The sequence below is a fragment of the Hyperoodon ampullatus genome, assembly GCF_949752795.1.
Source record: "Hyperoodon ampullatus genome assembly, chromosome: X".
Lineage (NCBI taxonomy): Eukaryota > Metazoa > Chordata > Mammalia > Artiodactyla > Ziphiidae > Hyperoodon > Hyperoodon ampullatus.
The window spans coordinates 103,354,034-103,370,575 of record NC_136913.1 but is presented as its reverse complement, the minus strand read 5'-3'; the positions used below and the strand labels follow the sequence as shown (position 1 = coordinate 103,370,575).

Below are 16,542 nucleotides of genomic sequence, written 5' to 3'. Positions count from 1 at the left end.
TAAAAAGGGTAAAATACATTTCAAACCCAAGTCTCTCCCAGAGTGCACGGTCCCACTGTCAGAAACCCAGGGAAAAGCGTCAGGCGAGCTACTGCTGCCAAGAATCACCTGTGGGAGCCTTCCAGGGACTTAACAGAACAAGGTACCCAAGCCTCAGAGAACCTTCCAAAAATCCCCTTCCCGGAGCCCCGCCCCCCGCTTGTTACCATAGTGCGTCAAAGGCCCGTAGTCCTCAGGAAAGGGAAAAAAAAAGTACGTCGCGCGAGACTCAGTGACGGGATTTCGAAGTTAGGGAACAGCCGCGGCGCAGGCGCACTGGCCTCACAACCTCGGGGCTACACGCGGGTAGGTAGACTAGAGGAAGGGGAGCAAAGCGTGCTGGTGTCTTTTTTTTTTTTCCTTCCCAGTGCAGTGCGTGAGTCTGCGGGTAGCCGGAGGTGCGGAGCGCGGGGCCTGGCTCGGCCTCCCCGGCGCGCGTGTGACTGCGGCGGGTGCCCTCCTCCTGCTCCTCCACGAGTTGGAGGAGTGCAACGGGCGTGCTCCCGGGTTGCCGGGACGCGAGTTCGTGCTCGCCTTTTCAGCGATTGCCCGTCACGCACACACTCCAGTCCCCTGAGAGTTGGTCTTCGCGCCTCGGCGCGCCTCTCCTCACCCGGCCCCTCCCACCGACCCCCGTTCCCGCTCTCTCCTGGTAGCGAGTCTGCTTCATCCCTGGGGTCCCTGCTTGGGGGCGGAGAAGATGGCTGGCGGACGTCTGCTGTTGGGGGGCGACTTCCTGTCGCCGCCGCCGCTGCCCCCCCTCCCGCCGCCGCCGCTGCCGCCCCTCCCGCCGCCCCCGCCCGAGCCAGTGCTGGAGCAGTGGCGCTATAGCCACGAAAGTGACTGGCAGTGGGCTCTGCGGCGCAGCTTCATCTGTCGGCACCTGCACAGCTATCCCGGGGCTGCCCTAGACCAGCTCCTCGCGCTCTCCGCTGCCTGGACCAACCACGTTTTCCTGGGCTGCAGGTGAGGAAGGTGTGAGGGTCGGGTTAGGGACACGGGTGGTGGTGGGGAATCGGCGATGAGGGTCGGGATAGGGACGGGGGGGGCGGGTATGGGTGAGGGCTTAGAGACTGGAGATTTGGAGGTGCTGGAGGACTCCAGAGGGCTCACTGTTGGCCTGGGGGGGGGGGGGTTGACCGAGCTAGGTGGCAGGGGATGACATAACATCTAGAAGGGTGCGGGGATCGCGGGAGCGGCCCCTCCAGGACCAGGGATGGAGATAAAGAAGCGCCTGGGAGAGGATTACTGAGAGGTCATTTTGATGGTGTTTTTGGAGGGCGTGGGAAATGACGAATAGCAGAACCTCGGACCTGCGTAGGACCTTCCAGGGATGCGGTATCCGCAGGGAATATTCAACAGTCGGGGCTTCGAGGGTCTGTGGGGGGAGGGGAGGGGACTCTGGTTCTAATTCTAGTCTCCTCCTGACTGGCCTCCCTTTCCATCCCCGTTAAATTAAACAACACCAGCCCTGCAGCTGGGTTGTACTGTCTTCTCCTGGGGAGGCGGTTTGTATGAGGTCTCTCAGCCGCAGGGCCCGCCTTTCTTGTAGATTTGCGCATAATGTGTATGGACGCAAACAAAGAAATGGATATATCTGCTGTAAAAAAGGATTGCCCTCATTTACCTTCAATTGTGATCAGAAGGATTAACATTTGGCCTCAGGGTGAGGTTTTAGGTATGTGTCCCCTCCCCCCCTTTCCAAGAACCTGGTGGGGGTTCTGAACAGGCCTCTTTAAAAGCTCTTTGCATTCAATGGAGACTGCGGTATGGTTCCAACGCATTTTTGTTCCTCAACAGACTACTTGGACCACTGTCCTACAGAACCCTCAAACAGGCCCTATACTAGACTTATCATTCCTTTGATAGACTAAGAGGCTTCTTTTTTTGACACTCTTGCCTCACGGTGAATTTTTTATTAGGAAGGATGAGAAATTCTGGAAAATGATCAGATCAAATTCAGCCAGTTCAGTTCCAGGAATGACTGTAACAGATAAAGATAAATAGGATTGTCTACTGTTAGTGCTTAATTGTTGAACATAGCATCCAGCGAGATACTTTGTTTCGCTTTCAAAACACAAATGTGTTTTTTTCTATCTTCTCTAGGTTAGTGTAATTTCTGCCTCCAGAGATAATGATTATTTCACTGGAGGAACTGGTTACAACTGGGGAAGCCTCAGTAATTAATCAAGTCAGATAAATCTAATTGACCTTCACTTAACAATATTGTTCTGGCAGTAGAAAAGGTACCTTTATCCTGTAATCATAGATCTCCTTAATATCACAGAAGGCCATGGGGAATCTGAATCCTTAAAAAAAAAGTTATAGGTGAGAATAACCATCCTTTGTGTTAATGATAAATCTTACCTTCCCACAAGAATGTAAACTCCTTTGGGGAAAGGGTTTTTGTTTTCTTGTTCACACCTTTATCCTCAGTGCCTAGAAGAGTGCCTTCTTCATAATAGCTGCTCAGTAAATATGTGTGGCATGAACAGATGAATACAGCTTTGTAATGTACAAAATACTTAAAACATTTATGTATCTCATTTAATACAACAACCTTGGAAATTGAGTGGTGTCTCATTTTTACAGCTAAATCAATGGAAGCCAAGAAGTTAAGTGACTTTTCCAAGGTCCCATAGTTGGGGCTGGGACCCAAGTCTTCCGATGCTGTTTCCACTGAGACACAGCTGCTATAGGGAAGGATGGACCAGGAGTGAAAGCAAGTAACAGACATAAGTCATTATTATCTGTCAGGATTTCATCCCAAGAACAACAGCAGCCTTGAGCATAACTAGGGCATTAAAAACACAAACCAGGCCAGTGATAGTGTTAAAAGCTCAGGCATCCAGAGCATTTGTGTGTATGCACTCACCCAGGCACATTTGTGTATAGTATATATCAACACATGTATTGTCATCATGTTGCATTGTAGTTAAGTCAATTCAATCAATACAAGAATTGCTATAACATTATCCAGTAGCTTAACTGAAGAGTAATGTTTGCATTGTACCTGATAACTTAGATATAGGAGAAATAGAAGAGGCAATAAAGAATCTTGGAAGCTAGGGACCAAGTGCAGTCTTCCACTTTAGGCAGGCTTTATATTAGCTGTCATCTTCAGGTGGGTAAAATCTGTATTCCAGTACTTGTTAATGTCGATGTTGGCGGAGCTCTTGCTTTCTGGTCTATTCTTCTGTGACAGAAGACTCTTCTTTTCTCCCAAGGGAACTGTGGAGTACATGGTGACACAGCCCATTCTAGTCTAAAATTGTTAATTTGTTGTTCAAGGCTCATCCCTTGACTTACAGAACAGATTATAAACAGGAGCAAGAAGGGAACTCTTTGCCTTTTGTTTCCCACTCGTAGGACTTTCTGTGTTCTGATTTAGCCGGGGCTGAAATAACTCCTAGGTCATGGACATCTTTGAAAACTATTTGATCATAAGACCAAGCCAGGAGGAGGAGCTCAAATGTGCAGGGAAGCAAACCACGTTTCATTCTTTTTGGTGATAGTGGTGATTGTCAGAGAACAAGTTTGAATATCTTCTTGACTATCTGTAGCATGTTTCTCAGACTTAAGCAAGCATCAGAATCATCTGTTAGGCTTGTTAAAACACAGATTGCTGGGCTCCACTCCCAGAGTTTCTGATTCAGTAGGTGTGAGGTGGGACCCCAGAATTTGCATTTCTAACTAATTCCCAGATAATACTGTTGATCAGAAAATGCTCATCCAGGGACTACACTATAAGAACCATTGCCTTATAGGATAAAATAAAGCAATGTTTTCCAGTCTGCTTTTTGATCATTTTTCCCTCATAGTCTAGGCAATGAGGAAGCCCAAATAGCTGAAATTATTTCTCTTCACTTTTTCTTGTCTGCTTCATAAAAGTAAACAACCTGTCAAGATTGTTTTCTGTAGGCAATTTCTAAGATACGTCTTGTGGCTAATGGAAAGTTAGTGCAGTCTTCTAATCACCTACATCTACAGCATAATTGTTCATATGAATGCCTAGGGACCTCTGCAGTTTTTACTTAAAATTGTCAATAGTGTATGTATATTTAATAAAGCAGAATGGTTAACTGGAGCATTCAGTTTTCCAATCATTCTTCATCAGTAGTATTAGAAACAGAATCCTGGCCTAATTACCTTTGATGAGATATTAATTAATAGAGAAAATATACCCTAAAATGAAATCAGCTTTGCCACCTTGATTATTTGTCTCTTCCTTGTTGATTGAGATTGGTGTTTGGAAGGTAGACGCTAGCTGGGCTCATGTTGTGAAACTAACCTCGCACATAGTAGGTAGAGTGCATCAGTCACCAGCTAATGAAGTATGAGTGGGAGCTTTCAAAAGATGTATCTATAATCTTGGTTTTATGTTATTCACTGACTATGTTAGGAGTCTTAAGAGTAGTTTTGCGTAAATAATTTTATACTTGGAAATCCTAATCTTTGCTTAGTTTTCAAACCTCAGCTTTTTTATTTGGACCTAGTAGAGCAGTTTAATAAATTTAAAAAAAATTGAAAGCATCTATTACTGAATATTCATTAAATTTCAGGTGCCATTGTATATCATAAGTATACACCTATATGCACGTGTTTTTTTTCAAGAATGTAAGATTCATGAAGTCAGATGTCTTTGTCCATTAGACATCATCTTTTTGTATGCTAGGTATGGTGGGACAGTTGTGATTTCCTAAAGCTTGGAACATAATAAACTATCTTTGGAAACCTTAAAGACTTGCTGGGGCTTTTTGGTTTTCTTTTTTAAGCATTTACAACCAAATGGGTGAATTAACAGACTTAACTACATGATATGCATGCATCTTAAAATTACTCTATTAGACTTGCCTTACTGACACTTTACATCATGGTCCCACCGTAAGATTGAATACTATATAGCCATTAAAACCCATGTGGTAATGACATGGAGAGAAAGTTTATGACATAGTAAATCAAGAAAAACAACACCCGCCCCCAGCAGATTACAGATCAACATAGATCATCTGATAGTGTTATTTTTGCGGCAGTGGGGGGACGTGGTATGGGAAGCATAGAAAAAGGAATAAAAAGTAAACCCCAAAATGTTAGTGAAGTTATCAGTGGTTGGGTTTGTAGGTGCTTTTCTTGGTGGATTCTCTAAAATTTCTGGAGTAAAGGTGTTCCTTTTAAATCCACTACAAAAAAATACACTATGGAAAACTGAATAATGAAAGCTTTACTGCCTTGGCTTATTTCAAATTTGTGGAACCACTTCTTTATCCCTGGGTAGCTACTCTCTGGAGACTGAAATCCTAGTGGTCTTCATAGTAAAGATTAATGCAAAGATGAATATTTGCATTGTTCTTTGAATAGTCAAGTGTTAGGCACTGTACGGTCTGTTCCATTATTTTTTCAGCTGGTTGGGCTTCTTCAGTATTATGACTTCCTAATAAAGGGCTGAGAAGATGACTGTGTTGGCAACTAACACAGAGGTTTATTTTTATAGCCTATGGGTGATGTTGAATTTTGTGGCAGATGTAATGAATAGAGAACAGTAAGTAGGTATAATCATTACTAACGCTGGAAGAAACCTGAGAGAAAAAGTGAATGTGAATGGAGTGGGCCCCAAATGCATCATTCATGCACACTGTATGGCATACATGCCATTTACAGTTGTATACCGTATTTGGAATCAGGCTATAATTTAAGGTCTGGAGAATTTGGACTGGAATTCAAGGTGAGTGGGTTGGTTGTAGTACCAATTTTGGTAGCAAGAGTGGCAATACCAGTTTAAGATTTGTAGACTTCATCTCACTTTCATAATCTTTTGTTTTCATCACCTTGGAAATGGGACTCCCAAATCTTAATGAAAGTGATATATACAATGTATGACGTTTTAGGCGATGTTTTTTGATATTTAGATAAGAGTAAATAAAAATAAAATTACTCTTGGCATTTAAATACTGGTGCTAGCAGCAGCAGTTATCAGTGGGAAGTGTGGGTTACAAGTGGGCTGGCTTCCAGGTAATCTGTCAGTGAAGGCCACCATGTCACTTCTTTGCTTTGCAAGGAAAGACATCTGAAGGGTGTGGAACCTATTGTGTTGAAAATGGAAAATGTTCTCCTCCTTCAAGTTCAGAACCTATTCACGTAGAGGTGTGCTAGTCACTCATTTTCAGAACTTGCTTGGGGAATTCCCTGGCAGTCCAGTGGTCCCTGGTAGGCTGCGAAAGGCTCTGAAGGTAGGAAGGGTGAGTAGATCCCCACGATAACCAGAACTTCCCTTGAGCCCGTATTTTTGTTTCTCTGCAGGAAATTGATATTCTGTCAAGCTCCAATCTACTTCATAAAGGAGTCCTTTTAAAAATTGTATGTTTTAAAGCTTTTTACTATGGAAAAATCAAACACACAAAAATAGTTTAGTGGACACCCATGTGCCCATCACTCAACTTCAGCAATTATCAAGTCTGTCATGCTACCCTTCTCATTTCATCTTGCCCCCAGTTTTTTTGTGGGAGATAGTCTAGAGTATATTAAAGAAAATCTTGACATCATTTCTCCTGCAAATACTTTAGTATATATCTGTACCAGGTAATTTTTCATAATACCATTATTCATACTCAACTAAGTTAACAATAATTTCTTAAAATCATCCAATGCCTAGTCCATGTTTAGTTTTCTGCATTTGTCTCAGGATACCTTTTTACAGTTGGTTTGATTCACAATCCAAACAAGGTCCACGCATATCTGGTTGATCTGTCTATAACCTATAACCTATAACCATTCCCTCTCCTTTTACTTCATGCTGTTTATTTGATGAAGAAATGGGCTGTCACATAGTGTTTCCTTCATTTTGGATTTGGCTGGCTGTATTTTTTTTTTAATATTTATTTACTTTGGCTGCACCAGCTCTTAGTTGCGGCATGCGGGATCTTCATTGCGGCATGTGGGATCTTTAGTTGTGGCATGCATGTGGGCTCTAGTTCCCCGACTAGGGCCCCCTGCATTGGGAGCGTGGAGTCTTACCCACTGGACCACCAGGGAAGTCCCTGGCTGGCTGTATGCTTGTGATGGTGTTTAACATGTTTCTAGGAGTTAGGGGCTTGATTAGGTTTGAGTTCAATTATTTGGTGGGCAAGAACACTTTTTAGATCTTTATCCTGTCATATCACATCAGGGACACAGGTCTGGTTGTCCAATTTTTAGTGATATTAAGATTATAAAGTTCTCCACCAGCTTTTTTTAATTGAAATTTTTATGGAAATAATTATAGATTCATGTGTAATTGTAGGGAAATAACACAAAGCAATGCCCTGTACTCTTTACCCAGTTCCCCCCAGTGACAACATTTTGCTAATTATTGTATCATATCATAACCAGGATAATGACCTTGTTGCAATCCACTGATTCTACACAGATTCCCCCAGTTTTACTAGTACTGGTGTGTGTGTGTGTGTGTGTTGTGTGTGTTGTGTGTGTTTAATTCAATACAGTTTATCATGTGTAGGTTTGCATATCCACTACCACAGTCAAGATATTGAACAGTTCCAGTACCACAAGGATCCCTCATGTTGCCCTTTTATAACCACATCCATCTCCCTCCCACTCATACACAATACTGTGTGTATCAATAGTTTTTTCCTTTTTATTGCTGAGTAGTGTTCCGTGGTATGTGGTACCAGAGTTTAACCACCTGTTGAAAGACATCTGGGCTGATTGCAGTTTTGGGTTGTTACAAATAAAGCTGTTTTGAACATTTGTGTACAGTTTTTTGTGTAAACATAAGCTTTTATTTCTCTGAGATAAATGCCCAAAAGTGCAGTTGCAAGATTGTGAGGTAATTGCATGTTTAATTTTATAAGAAACTTCCAAGTTGTTTTCCAGAGTGTCCATACCATTTTACATTCCCACTAGCAATGTACAGGTGATCCAGTTTTTCTGCATCCTTGTCAGCATTTAGTGTTGTCACTATTTTTCACTTTAGCCACTCTGATAGGTATGGAGTGAGATCTCATTGTGGTTTTAAATTGCATTTCTTTGGTGGCTAATGATGTTAAACATCTTTTTGTGTGCTTATTTGCGATCTGTATATCCTCTTTGGTGAAATGTTCTGTTTATATCTTTTGTCCATTTATATGTATGTGTACACATATATGTGTATATACACATATATGCACATTATATATATATATGTATATATCTTACTGTTACATTTTGAGAGGTCTTTATACTAGATACTAACCTTTTGTCAAGTGTGTGGTTTGCAAATGTTTTCTTGCAGTCTGTAGCTTGTCTTTTCATCCTCTTCATGGGGTCTTTTGAGGACAGAAGTTTTTAGTTTTGGTGAGGTCCATTTTATTAACTTTTTCTTTAACGGATCATGCTTTTGGTGTCAAGTGTAAGAACTCTTTGCCTAGCCCTAGATTTGAAGATTTTGTCCTGTGTTTTTTGTAAAAGCTTTTTAGTTTCACATTTTACATTTCAGTTTGTGATGCTTTTCGAGTTAATTTTTGTGTAAGGTGTGAGGTTTAGGTTGAGGTTGTTTGTTTGTTTGTTTGGCTTAAGGACACCCACTTGGTCCAGCACCATTTGATGAAAAGGCTGTCCTTCCACCATTGGATTGCTTTTGCAGCTTTGTCAACAGTTGAGCACATTCGTATGGGTCTGTTTCTAGGTTCTTCTCCGTCAGCTTTTCATCTGATAAGCTTAGCAGCCATTGATGATCACTTATTGTTGCATCATGGGTCACAAAATGGTAGTAATCTATCATTCCTTCATTTATTAGCTGGAATGCTTCTGTAAAAGAGATTTTCCTCATCAACTCTCTAGATTCTCTGAGGTACAGTCTGTACAGGAAAATGCCAGATAAATGCTTGCTTTCTTCTTTTAACATTACCTGTTTTTGGAATAATGATTTGATTCCCTACCATCCTACAAAGGTGACCAATAATGAGTTTGTAAGTATTATTATGAACTAATGGATTTTTAAAATATTTGATGTGTTTCAGTCCACTGTGGTTATTCTTACTGATACTCAAGTTGGCTCACTTCTGAGTCCATTTGACACAACCCCTGAGGTCTTTGACAGCTTCCTTGTTTCCAGGCACAAAAATATCTCCCAGGTTCACCTTATACATTTCTTGCCCCAGACTTGGATTCGATCCAACCATTTCTCTCAGGACTCTGATTCCTTTTGGTGGGAAGTGATAGAAACCACAATCTGGATGTTAACAACCCATCCCTTATTATTTATTTATTTATTTATTTGGTTGCACCAGGTCTTAGTTTCAGCAGGCGGACTCCTTAGTTGCAGCACGTGGGCTCCTTGGTTTCGGACTCCTTAGTTGCGGCATACATGTGGGATCTAGTTCCCTGAGCAGGGATCGAACCCTGGCCCCCTGTATTGGGAGCGCAGAGTCTTATCCACTGCGCCACCAGGGAAGTCCCACAACCCATCTCTTATTAACACTCTTAGTACTTCTGTAAATATATTAATGTAATTATTTACATATAATATACATATATGATAGAGAAAATTTATGAGTTTATATGGATACTTTTAGTTCAAATTAAAGATAAGGTCTTCACCTAAATTTCTTGATTTTTATGTTTGTATGTCTCCTAATGATAGTAACATAATTACTCATTTGATACATAACTATTTTATGGCAGGTTCTTCAGTTTTATAGCCAAGACACTCTGTTGGTAAAGTCCTGTGGGAGCAATTATAAGATGGGTCATCTAGAAACTTTTTCAAAAACTGCATTCTTATCTGTTTCAACTGTAGATTATCTTAATTTAAATAGGTACAGCCCACGCTTGATGGAAAAAATTCTCCAAATGGCTGAAGGTATTGATATTGGGGAGATGCCTTCATATGATCTGATGCTGTCCAAACCTTCCAAAGGTCAAAAACGTCACCTCTCAACATGTGATGGTGAGTATACTTATTTCTGGAAGGTGGGATTTGAAGAAACAGTGTGGCTTTTTTTTTAATGATATGAGTGTGGTATATGATTTTAAATAACATTGGTAACTTTGGATCTTACACAAATGTAAAATTTTAACTTTTAGTTTATACATTCTTTTTTAGGATGCTAAATAGAACTGAAAACTAAGAATACTGAACTCACACTATAATGCTGTCCTTGAAGTCTGTGCCATGGAACCTCCCTTTAAATAGAACAACCTTATACTCTAGATCATTTGAGCATCTAAGTAACTAAATCCTCTTGGATGGGTCCAGCGTGGACCAATTTTCTACTAAACAGTGTTATAGGGAGAAAGCTCTAGTGTCTGGTATAGCCTCAACAGAGTTCTTCCATAGCTTTAAATTTGATATCCTCCATAAATCATTAGTTTCCAGCTGTTCTAGAAATAAAATATAGCAAACACCTTTTTGTGCAGAATAGGTCAGAACTAAGATTTTGAAGTTGAAAACCTTTGGTTCTTTTGACAATTTTTTTTTTTTTTTATGGTATGCGGGCCTCTCACTGCTGTGGCCTCTCCCGTTGCGGAGCACAGGCTCCGGATGTGCAGGCTCAGCGGCCATGGCTCAACGGGCCCAGCCGCTCCGCGGCATGTGGGATCTTCCCGGACCGGGGCACAAACCCATGTCCCCTGCATTGGCAGGCGGACTCTCAACCACTGCGCCACCAGGGAAGCCCGACAATTTTTTTTTATTTGATTTTTTAGTCACAACTGTGTAAAGTACCATCACAGAGTCAGTCACTTCTGGTACAAAAGAGAGGCTTTGTAAATGCCTCTGCTCATCACCTCTGTTGCATTAGAGCCATCTGCTCCATTTGCAATCCTTAAGGAGGGAGCTTTTCAGCACAGGTGGTATGAGATCGTAGTGGAACAACCTCTTACTCGGTACACTTCACCTGTGCTTTAACTCATTAGATGCAGAAGCATCTACCAGTCATGCATGGTGGTGACCTGCATACTCGAGTCGATGGCTTTTTTTTTTTTTTTTTTTTGCGGTACGCGGGCCTCTCACTGTTGTGGCCTCTCCCATTGCAGAGCACAGGCTCCGGATACGCAGGCTCAGCGGCCACGGCTCACGGGCCCAGCCGCTCCGCGGCATGTGGGGTCTTCCCGGACCGGGGCACGAACCCGTGTCCCCTGCATCGGCAGGCGGACTCTCAACCACTGCGCCACCAGGGAAGCCCCAATGGCATATTTTCTATCAAGTCTCTTCCCTTACACATGGAAAGACAGGGAGCATCCCTCCTTATGCTGGAATCTTACATTGATATTTGAGTACCTTCACCTAAATGACCTGAAGTTTTTGTGATGGGAAGTATCTTGTACCAACAATATAGTTTGCAAAAATAATATGGTTGGTACTGTTTTCCTGCTTGGTTCTTTTGAAATATTCCTTTTTTAATTAATTGTAAATTTCACTCATTCTATAGGTCAAAATCCTCCTAAAAAGCAAGCCGGTTCCAAATTCCATGTGAGACCTCGTTTTGAGCCTGTACATTTTGTAGCTAGTAGTTCAAAAGATGAAAGACAGGAAGATCCTTATGGCCCTCAAACAAAAGAAGTAAATGAACAAACACATTTTGCCAGCATGCCAAGAGACATCTACCAAGATTATACTCAAGACTCTTTCAGTATACAAGATGGAAATTCTCAGTATTGTGATTCATCAGGATTTATTTTCACAAAAGACCAGCCTGTAACAGCCAACATGTATTTTGACACTGGGAACCCTGCCCCCAGCAGCACATCACAGCAGGCAAACTGCCAGTCAGCTCCTGAGCCTTCACCATCACAGACATTTCCTGAGTCAGTGGTAGCTGAGAAGCAGTATTTTATTGAAAAATTAACAGCAACTATCTGGAAGAACCTTTCTAATCCGGAGATGACTTCTGGATCTGATAAGATTAATTACACATATATGTTAACTCGTTGTATTCAGGCATGTAAGACAAATCCTGAATATATATACGCTCCTTTAAAAGAAATCCCTCCTGCTGACATCCCCAAAAATAAAAAACTTCTAACAGATGGTTATGCTTGTGAAGTTAGATGCCAAAATATCTACTTAACTACAGGTTATGCTGGCAGCAAGAATGGTTCCAGGGATCGAGCTACTGAGCTAGCTGTAAAACTCTTGCAGAAACGTATTGAAGTTAGGGTTGTCCGACGGAAATTCAAGCACACGATTGGAGAGGACCTTGTGGTGTGTCAGATTGGCATGCCTTCATATGAATTTCCTCCAGCTCTGAAACCACCAGAAGAGCTGGTGGTGCTGGCTAAAGATGCTTCTGGGCAGCCGATTTTTAATGCTTCTGCCAAACACTGGACCAATTTTATCCTTACAGAAAATGCAAATGATGCCATTGGTATCCTTAACAATTCTGCCTCATACAACAAAATGTCTGTTGAATACAAATATGAGATGATGCCAAATCGTACATGGCGTTGTCGAGTGTTTTTGCAAGATCACTGCTTAGCTGAAGGTTATGGAACCAAAAAAACAAGTAAACATGCAGCTGCTGATGAGGCTTTGAAAATCCTTCAAAAAACACAACCCACTTACCCATCTGTCAAAAGTTCACAGTGCCAAACAGGCTCTTCACCCAGGGGATCTGGGAAGAAGAAAGATATAAAGGATCTGGTAGTTTATGAGAATTCTTCAAATCCTGTGTGCACGCTGAACGACACAGCTCAGTTTAATCGAATGACAGTTGAATATGTCTATGAAAGAATGACAGGACTCCGATGGAAATGCAAGGTGATTCTAGAGAGTGAAGTAATTGCAGAAGCAGTTGGAGTGAAGAAAACTGTCAAATATGAAGCTGCTGGGGAAGCTGTGAAAACCCTCAAAAAGACCCAGCCGACTGTCATTAACAACTTGAAGAAAGGAGCTATTGAAGATGTGATTTCAAGAAATGAAATTCAGGGTCGCTCAGCAGAGGAGGCTTACAAACAACAAATCAAAGAAGATAATATTGGAAATCAGCTGCTGAGAAAGATGGGTTGGACGGGTGGTGGTTTAGGTAAATCTGGTGAGGGCATTCGGGAGCCAATCTCTGTCAAAGAGCAGCATAAGCGGGAAGGGCTTGGTCTTGATGTAGAGAGGGTAAATAAAATTGCCAAGAGAGATATTGAACAGATCATCAGAAACTATGCCCGCTCGGAGAGCCACACGGATTTAACTTTCTCTACAGAGCTGACTAATGATGAGCGGAAGCAAATACATCAGATTGCCCAGAAGTATGGTCTTAAGAGTAAGTCTCATGGGGTGGGCCACGACAGGTACCTGGTGGTAGGTAGAAAAAGACGGAAGGAGGATTTACTAGACCAGCTCAAACAGGAAGGCCAAGTGGGGCATTACGAGCTTGTGATGCCTCAAGCAAATTGAGATCTTACTAATTTATTTTGTAAATGCCTAATGAGGCAGGTTTGTGAATTAAAGAAATGCTACATGTTCTGGTTGCAGAGTATATTCATTCTTAAGATGTTTCACCTTGTTCATTTCATATAGTGCTTTATTAGATACTGGAACTTGAAGAATTCTGTCCACTTGTATTAGCTTAATCCAGCAGATAATATTGTGCAGTTACTGTTTGTGTCTTTGATATTGCTGTGTCCCTCAGATTTTAGTAGTTTGTACAAAGCAAGAACACATATCCAAATGGAATTTCACCCCGAGAAAGAAATTCCCATTTTAAAGGGCATAGCACAGCAGTTTGCAACAATACGTAAAGTTGATATTGACTACAATAAAACTACAGTCTTAATTCCAGACTTAACTGAAAATGTCAGGTCATTTTGTATTATCTATTTTCATCTTTATGTGAAGCCAGTTATAGAATGTTTAATAGTAAATTGTGCTGTATGTGTAAATGTCCTTACCAACTAAATGATGTAAAAATTTCTTAAGGTAATTTTAGTGTTCATTTATTTATAACTTCTACCATGTGGTTTCCAGAATATTGGAAGTGATATACTGTATCTTGTGATATATGAGTGTTAACAAATTCTAGTCTTCATGCTGAGAGAGCACTACTTGAGACAGCAATTGAAAAGTTCCCAAAACTTTGATTCAGTCTGAAGAAAGGAAGCTGGAACTGTCTGTTCTTGGTGCCTTGCAGAGAGACTCGCAGCAACTCTCCGTTATAGCTTTCACATGATTTGGGTGTATAGCACATCCAAGGTGGCCACAGCTGTGGTGGAGCTTGGTAAAAGACTGAAGATTCATTGGTGCTTTGATGAAAAGGTTAGTTGGCTGGTCCCTCTCTCAAAAAGCTTATTTAGCCCCCAAAGCCAACTTTGTAACATATTTAAAACTGCTATTTTCGCTTATTTCTGGAATGTAAAAAAAACTATAAAAAGGATTAGTGTATGCTTCCTGAATAAAAAGGAGCCAAAGTTGATCAAAATGGCGGTGTGCTTGTTTCTGGGAAGCAGCCTGGTAGCGACACTTTGGGTCTTTGGAGAAGGGAAGTGGCATTTGCACAAAATATTTCAACACTTAGAGCACGTGTGGATGAACATAATGACTTAGCAGATAGGAACAGCCAGTCAGCCACCCATCACGTTTTCTCTGGGGACCATACCTGCTGGCTGCAACCAAATCTCAGGCTGTTTACTTTTACGTGATTTTGTTTTTGTATCTCAGATAAATTAAGTGTTAATATTCAGAGATGAATACTGATATTGATAAACACTTCCAATGACTTCATATTTAGAACAATTAGGTTGTTTACAGTGTCTTAAAACATTTAGCACCAAACTTGACATGTAATTGGCCCACAATGAACAATTTCCTTTCCCCTCTTATTTATATTTTACATTAAGAAGCTGTCCATTGTAGTTAAATCAGTATTTAAAAAATATAAAGGGATTAACTTTTATGCCTGGACCTCCGTGACTTTTAGTCACCTACAGTGATTAACACAGTAAGTGATGTTTGCTTTCCACTAACTCTTTTGTCCTGCAGTATATGGCCTTTCCTAATGTTGGTAGGAAGGGAAATGAGGTGTGCATTTTATTTTGGCACTTAATGTTTTAACAGTGGCAAAGGGAACTAAGCTAAAATGTTTATAGATTTTATAGGATTTTTTTTTTTACCTACAAGTCTCATGCCAACTTTGAGAAGCTGTGGTTCAATTAGTGTTAGAAAAGCCAGGCTTCAACTCTCTTGGGTAAGAGTGGCTTTGGGGATTAAGGAGTGTGAAAACTCATTTCTCTACATTTCTTTCCTCTTCCCCAAATGATTTGGGGGCTGGAGGAGTAGGGTAGTGTTACACAAATCTGGTTTATCTATGTAAGTTCAATAGAACAGAATATTAATAAAGTTAAGCTCTGAAATAATGGGGCCAAGTGTATATTTGGTTCTCGGTTTGAGAGTCCAGATTTCCTAACTTCTTAGATCAGCCTTGGTATAGATGTGGAATTAGGGTGAAGTCATTTAACTCTTGCTTGAGAATAAAGAACGTTGAGAAATGGGTTTGGCAAAAATGAGCGGCTGACAACCCTGTTCTATTTTGTCCCCTTTTTGTTGGTTCTTGTAGTTTCCCTTTCTTTGAGATGGCAGTCGTTTTAACCCAGTAACCTTGCTATAAAATCTGCACAGGTACCTGAGCAGTTTTAAGTTTTATTTGAATCACTTAAATATATTGTACTGAGGAACTAACTCTGCTTTCAGTTATATTTATAGCTTTGAGGCTCACAGATCTATTGTTTAGATTTTTTTCCCTCCCCTTTGATTATAAAATGAATAGAAATTTCCTGCATTCTGTTGGGATTCTTTTTAAAATAGTATACAGTGCATTCACTGTGCTATGAGTAACTCCTGAAGCTGGAGATCGGTCCTAAAGAAAGGACTTTAATTACAACTTTGGTTCTTCGTCATACCCTCTTTGCCACACCAGCAGGTGCAGAATTGAAGGTTCAAGTTCAATTCTGCCATTTAAAAGGGGACCTCACAAATCTGGTTTATTATTGTTATAAATTATTGTATGCAGGCACCCTGTGGCATTTGTTTAAAAAAGCTGTAAAGAAAAAAGGCAAATTAGCATTAAACTTTGAAATGAATGATTTGTGGTGACTTTGACCGTGGATATGATGCTTTGGGAGGTCAGCTTGTTGACGCCGTTGTAAGATTTTAAAAGGATTATCCCATGAAAGAGATTGGGAATAGTGTTTCTCAGGAGGTGTACAAAAAAAATATTAAACTTGCACATTCCCAATCTCACCTTAATTTTTTCAAGTATAAGTAACAGTGTCAATATTTAAGATACCCAGCCACAGGACTTCCCTGGAGGTCCAGTGGTTAAGACTCCGTGCTTTCACTGCCGTGGACCCGGGTTCAGTCCCTGGTTGGGGAACTAAGATCCCACAAGCTGCACAGTGTGGCAAAAACAAAAAAAAACAACAAAAAAAGATAGCCAGCCACAGTAGGATGAAGAAATTTATGTAAAACTAATCTGCCAAGTAAAGACCAATTTAATGTCATTCTACTTTGAAGTAGAAATGGACTTAAGAGAAATAAGTGCA

The 16,542-nt window shown here is 41.0% G+C and overlaps 1 protein-coding gene across 1 annotated transcript; it reads left to right on the top strand.

Annotated features, from left to right (window-relative positions):
* Positions 1–739: 739 nt before the first annotated feature.
* NKRF (NFKB repressing factor) lies at positions 740–13,468 on the top strand (the record flags this gene model as incomplete). The annotated part of the gene is made up of 3 exons (XM_079727087.1): positions 740–1,005; positions 9,831–9,961; positions 11,445–13,468. The coding sequence occupies 3 exons, from the start codon at positions 740–742 to the stop codon at positions 13,400–13,402; spliced, it is 2,355 nt and encodes a 784-aa protein (XP_079583213.1). The 3' UTR covers positions 13,403–13,468.
* Positions 13,469–16,542: the final 3,074 nt, after the last annotated feature.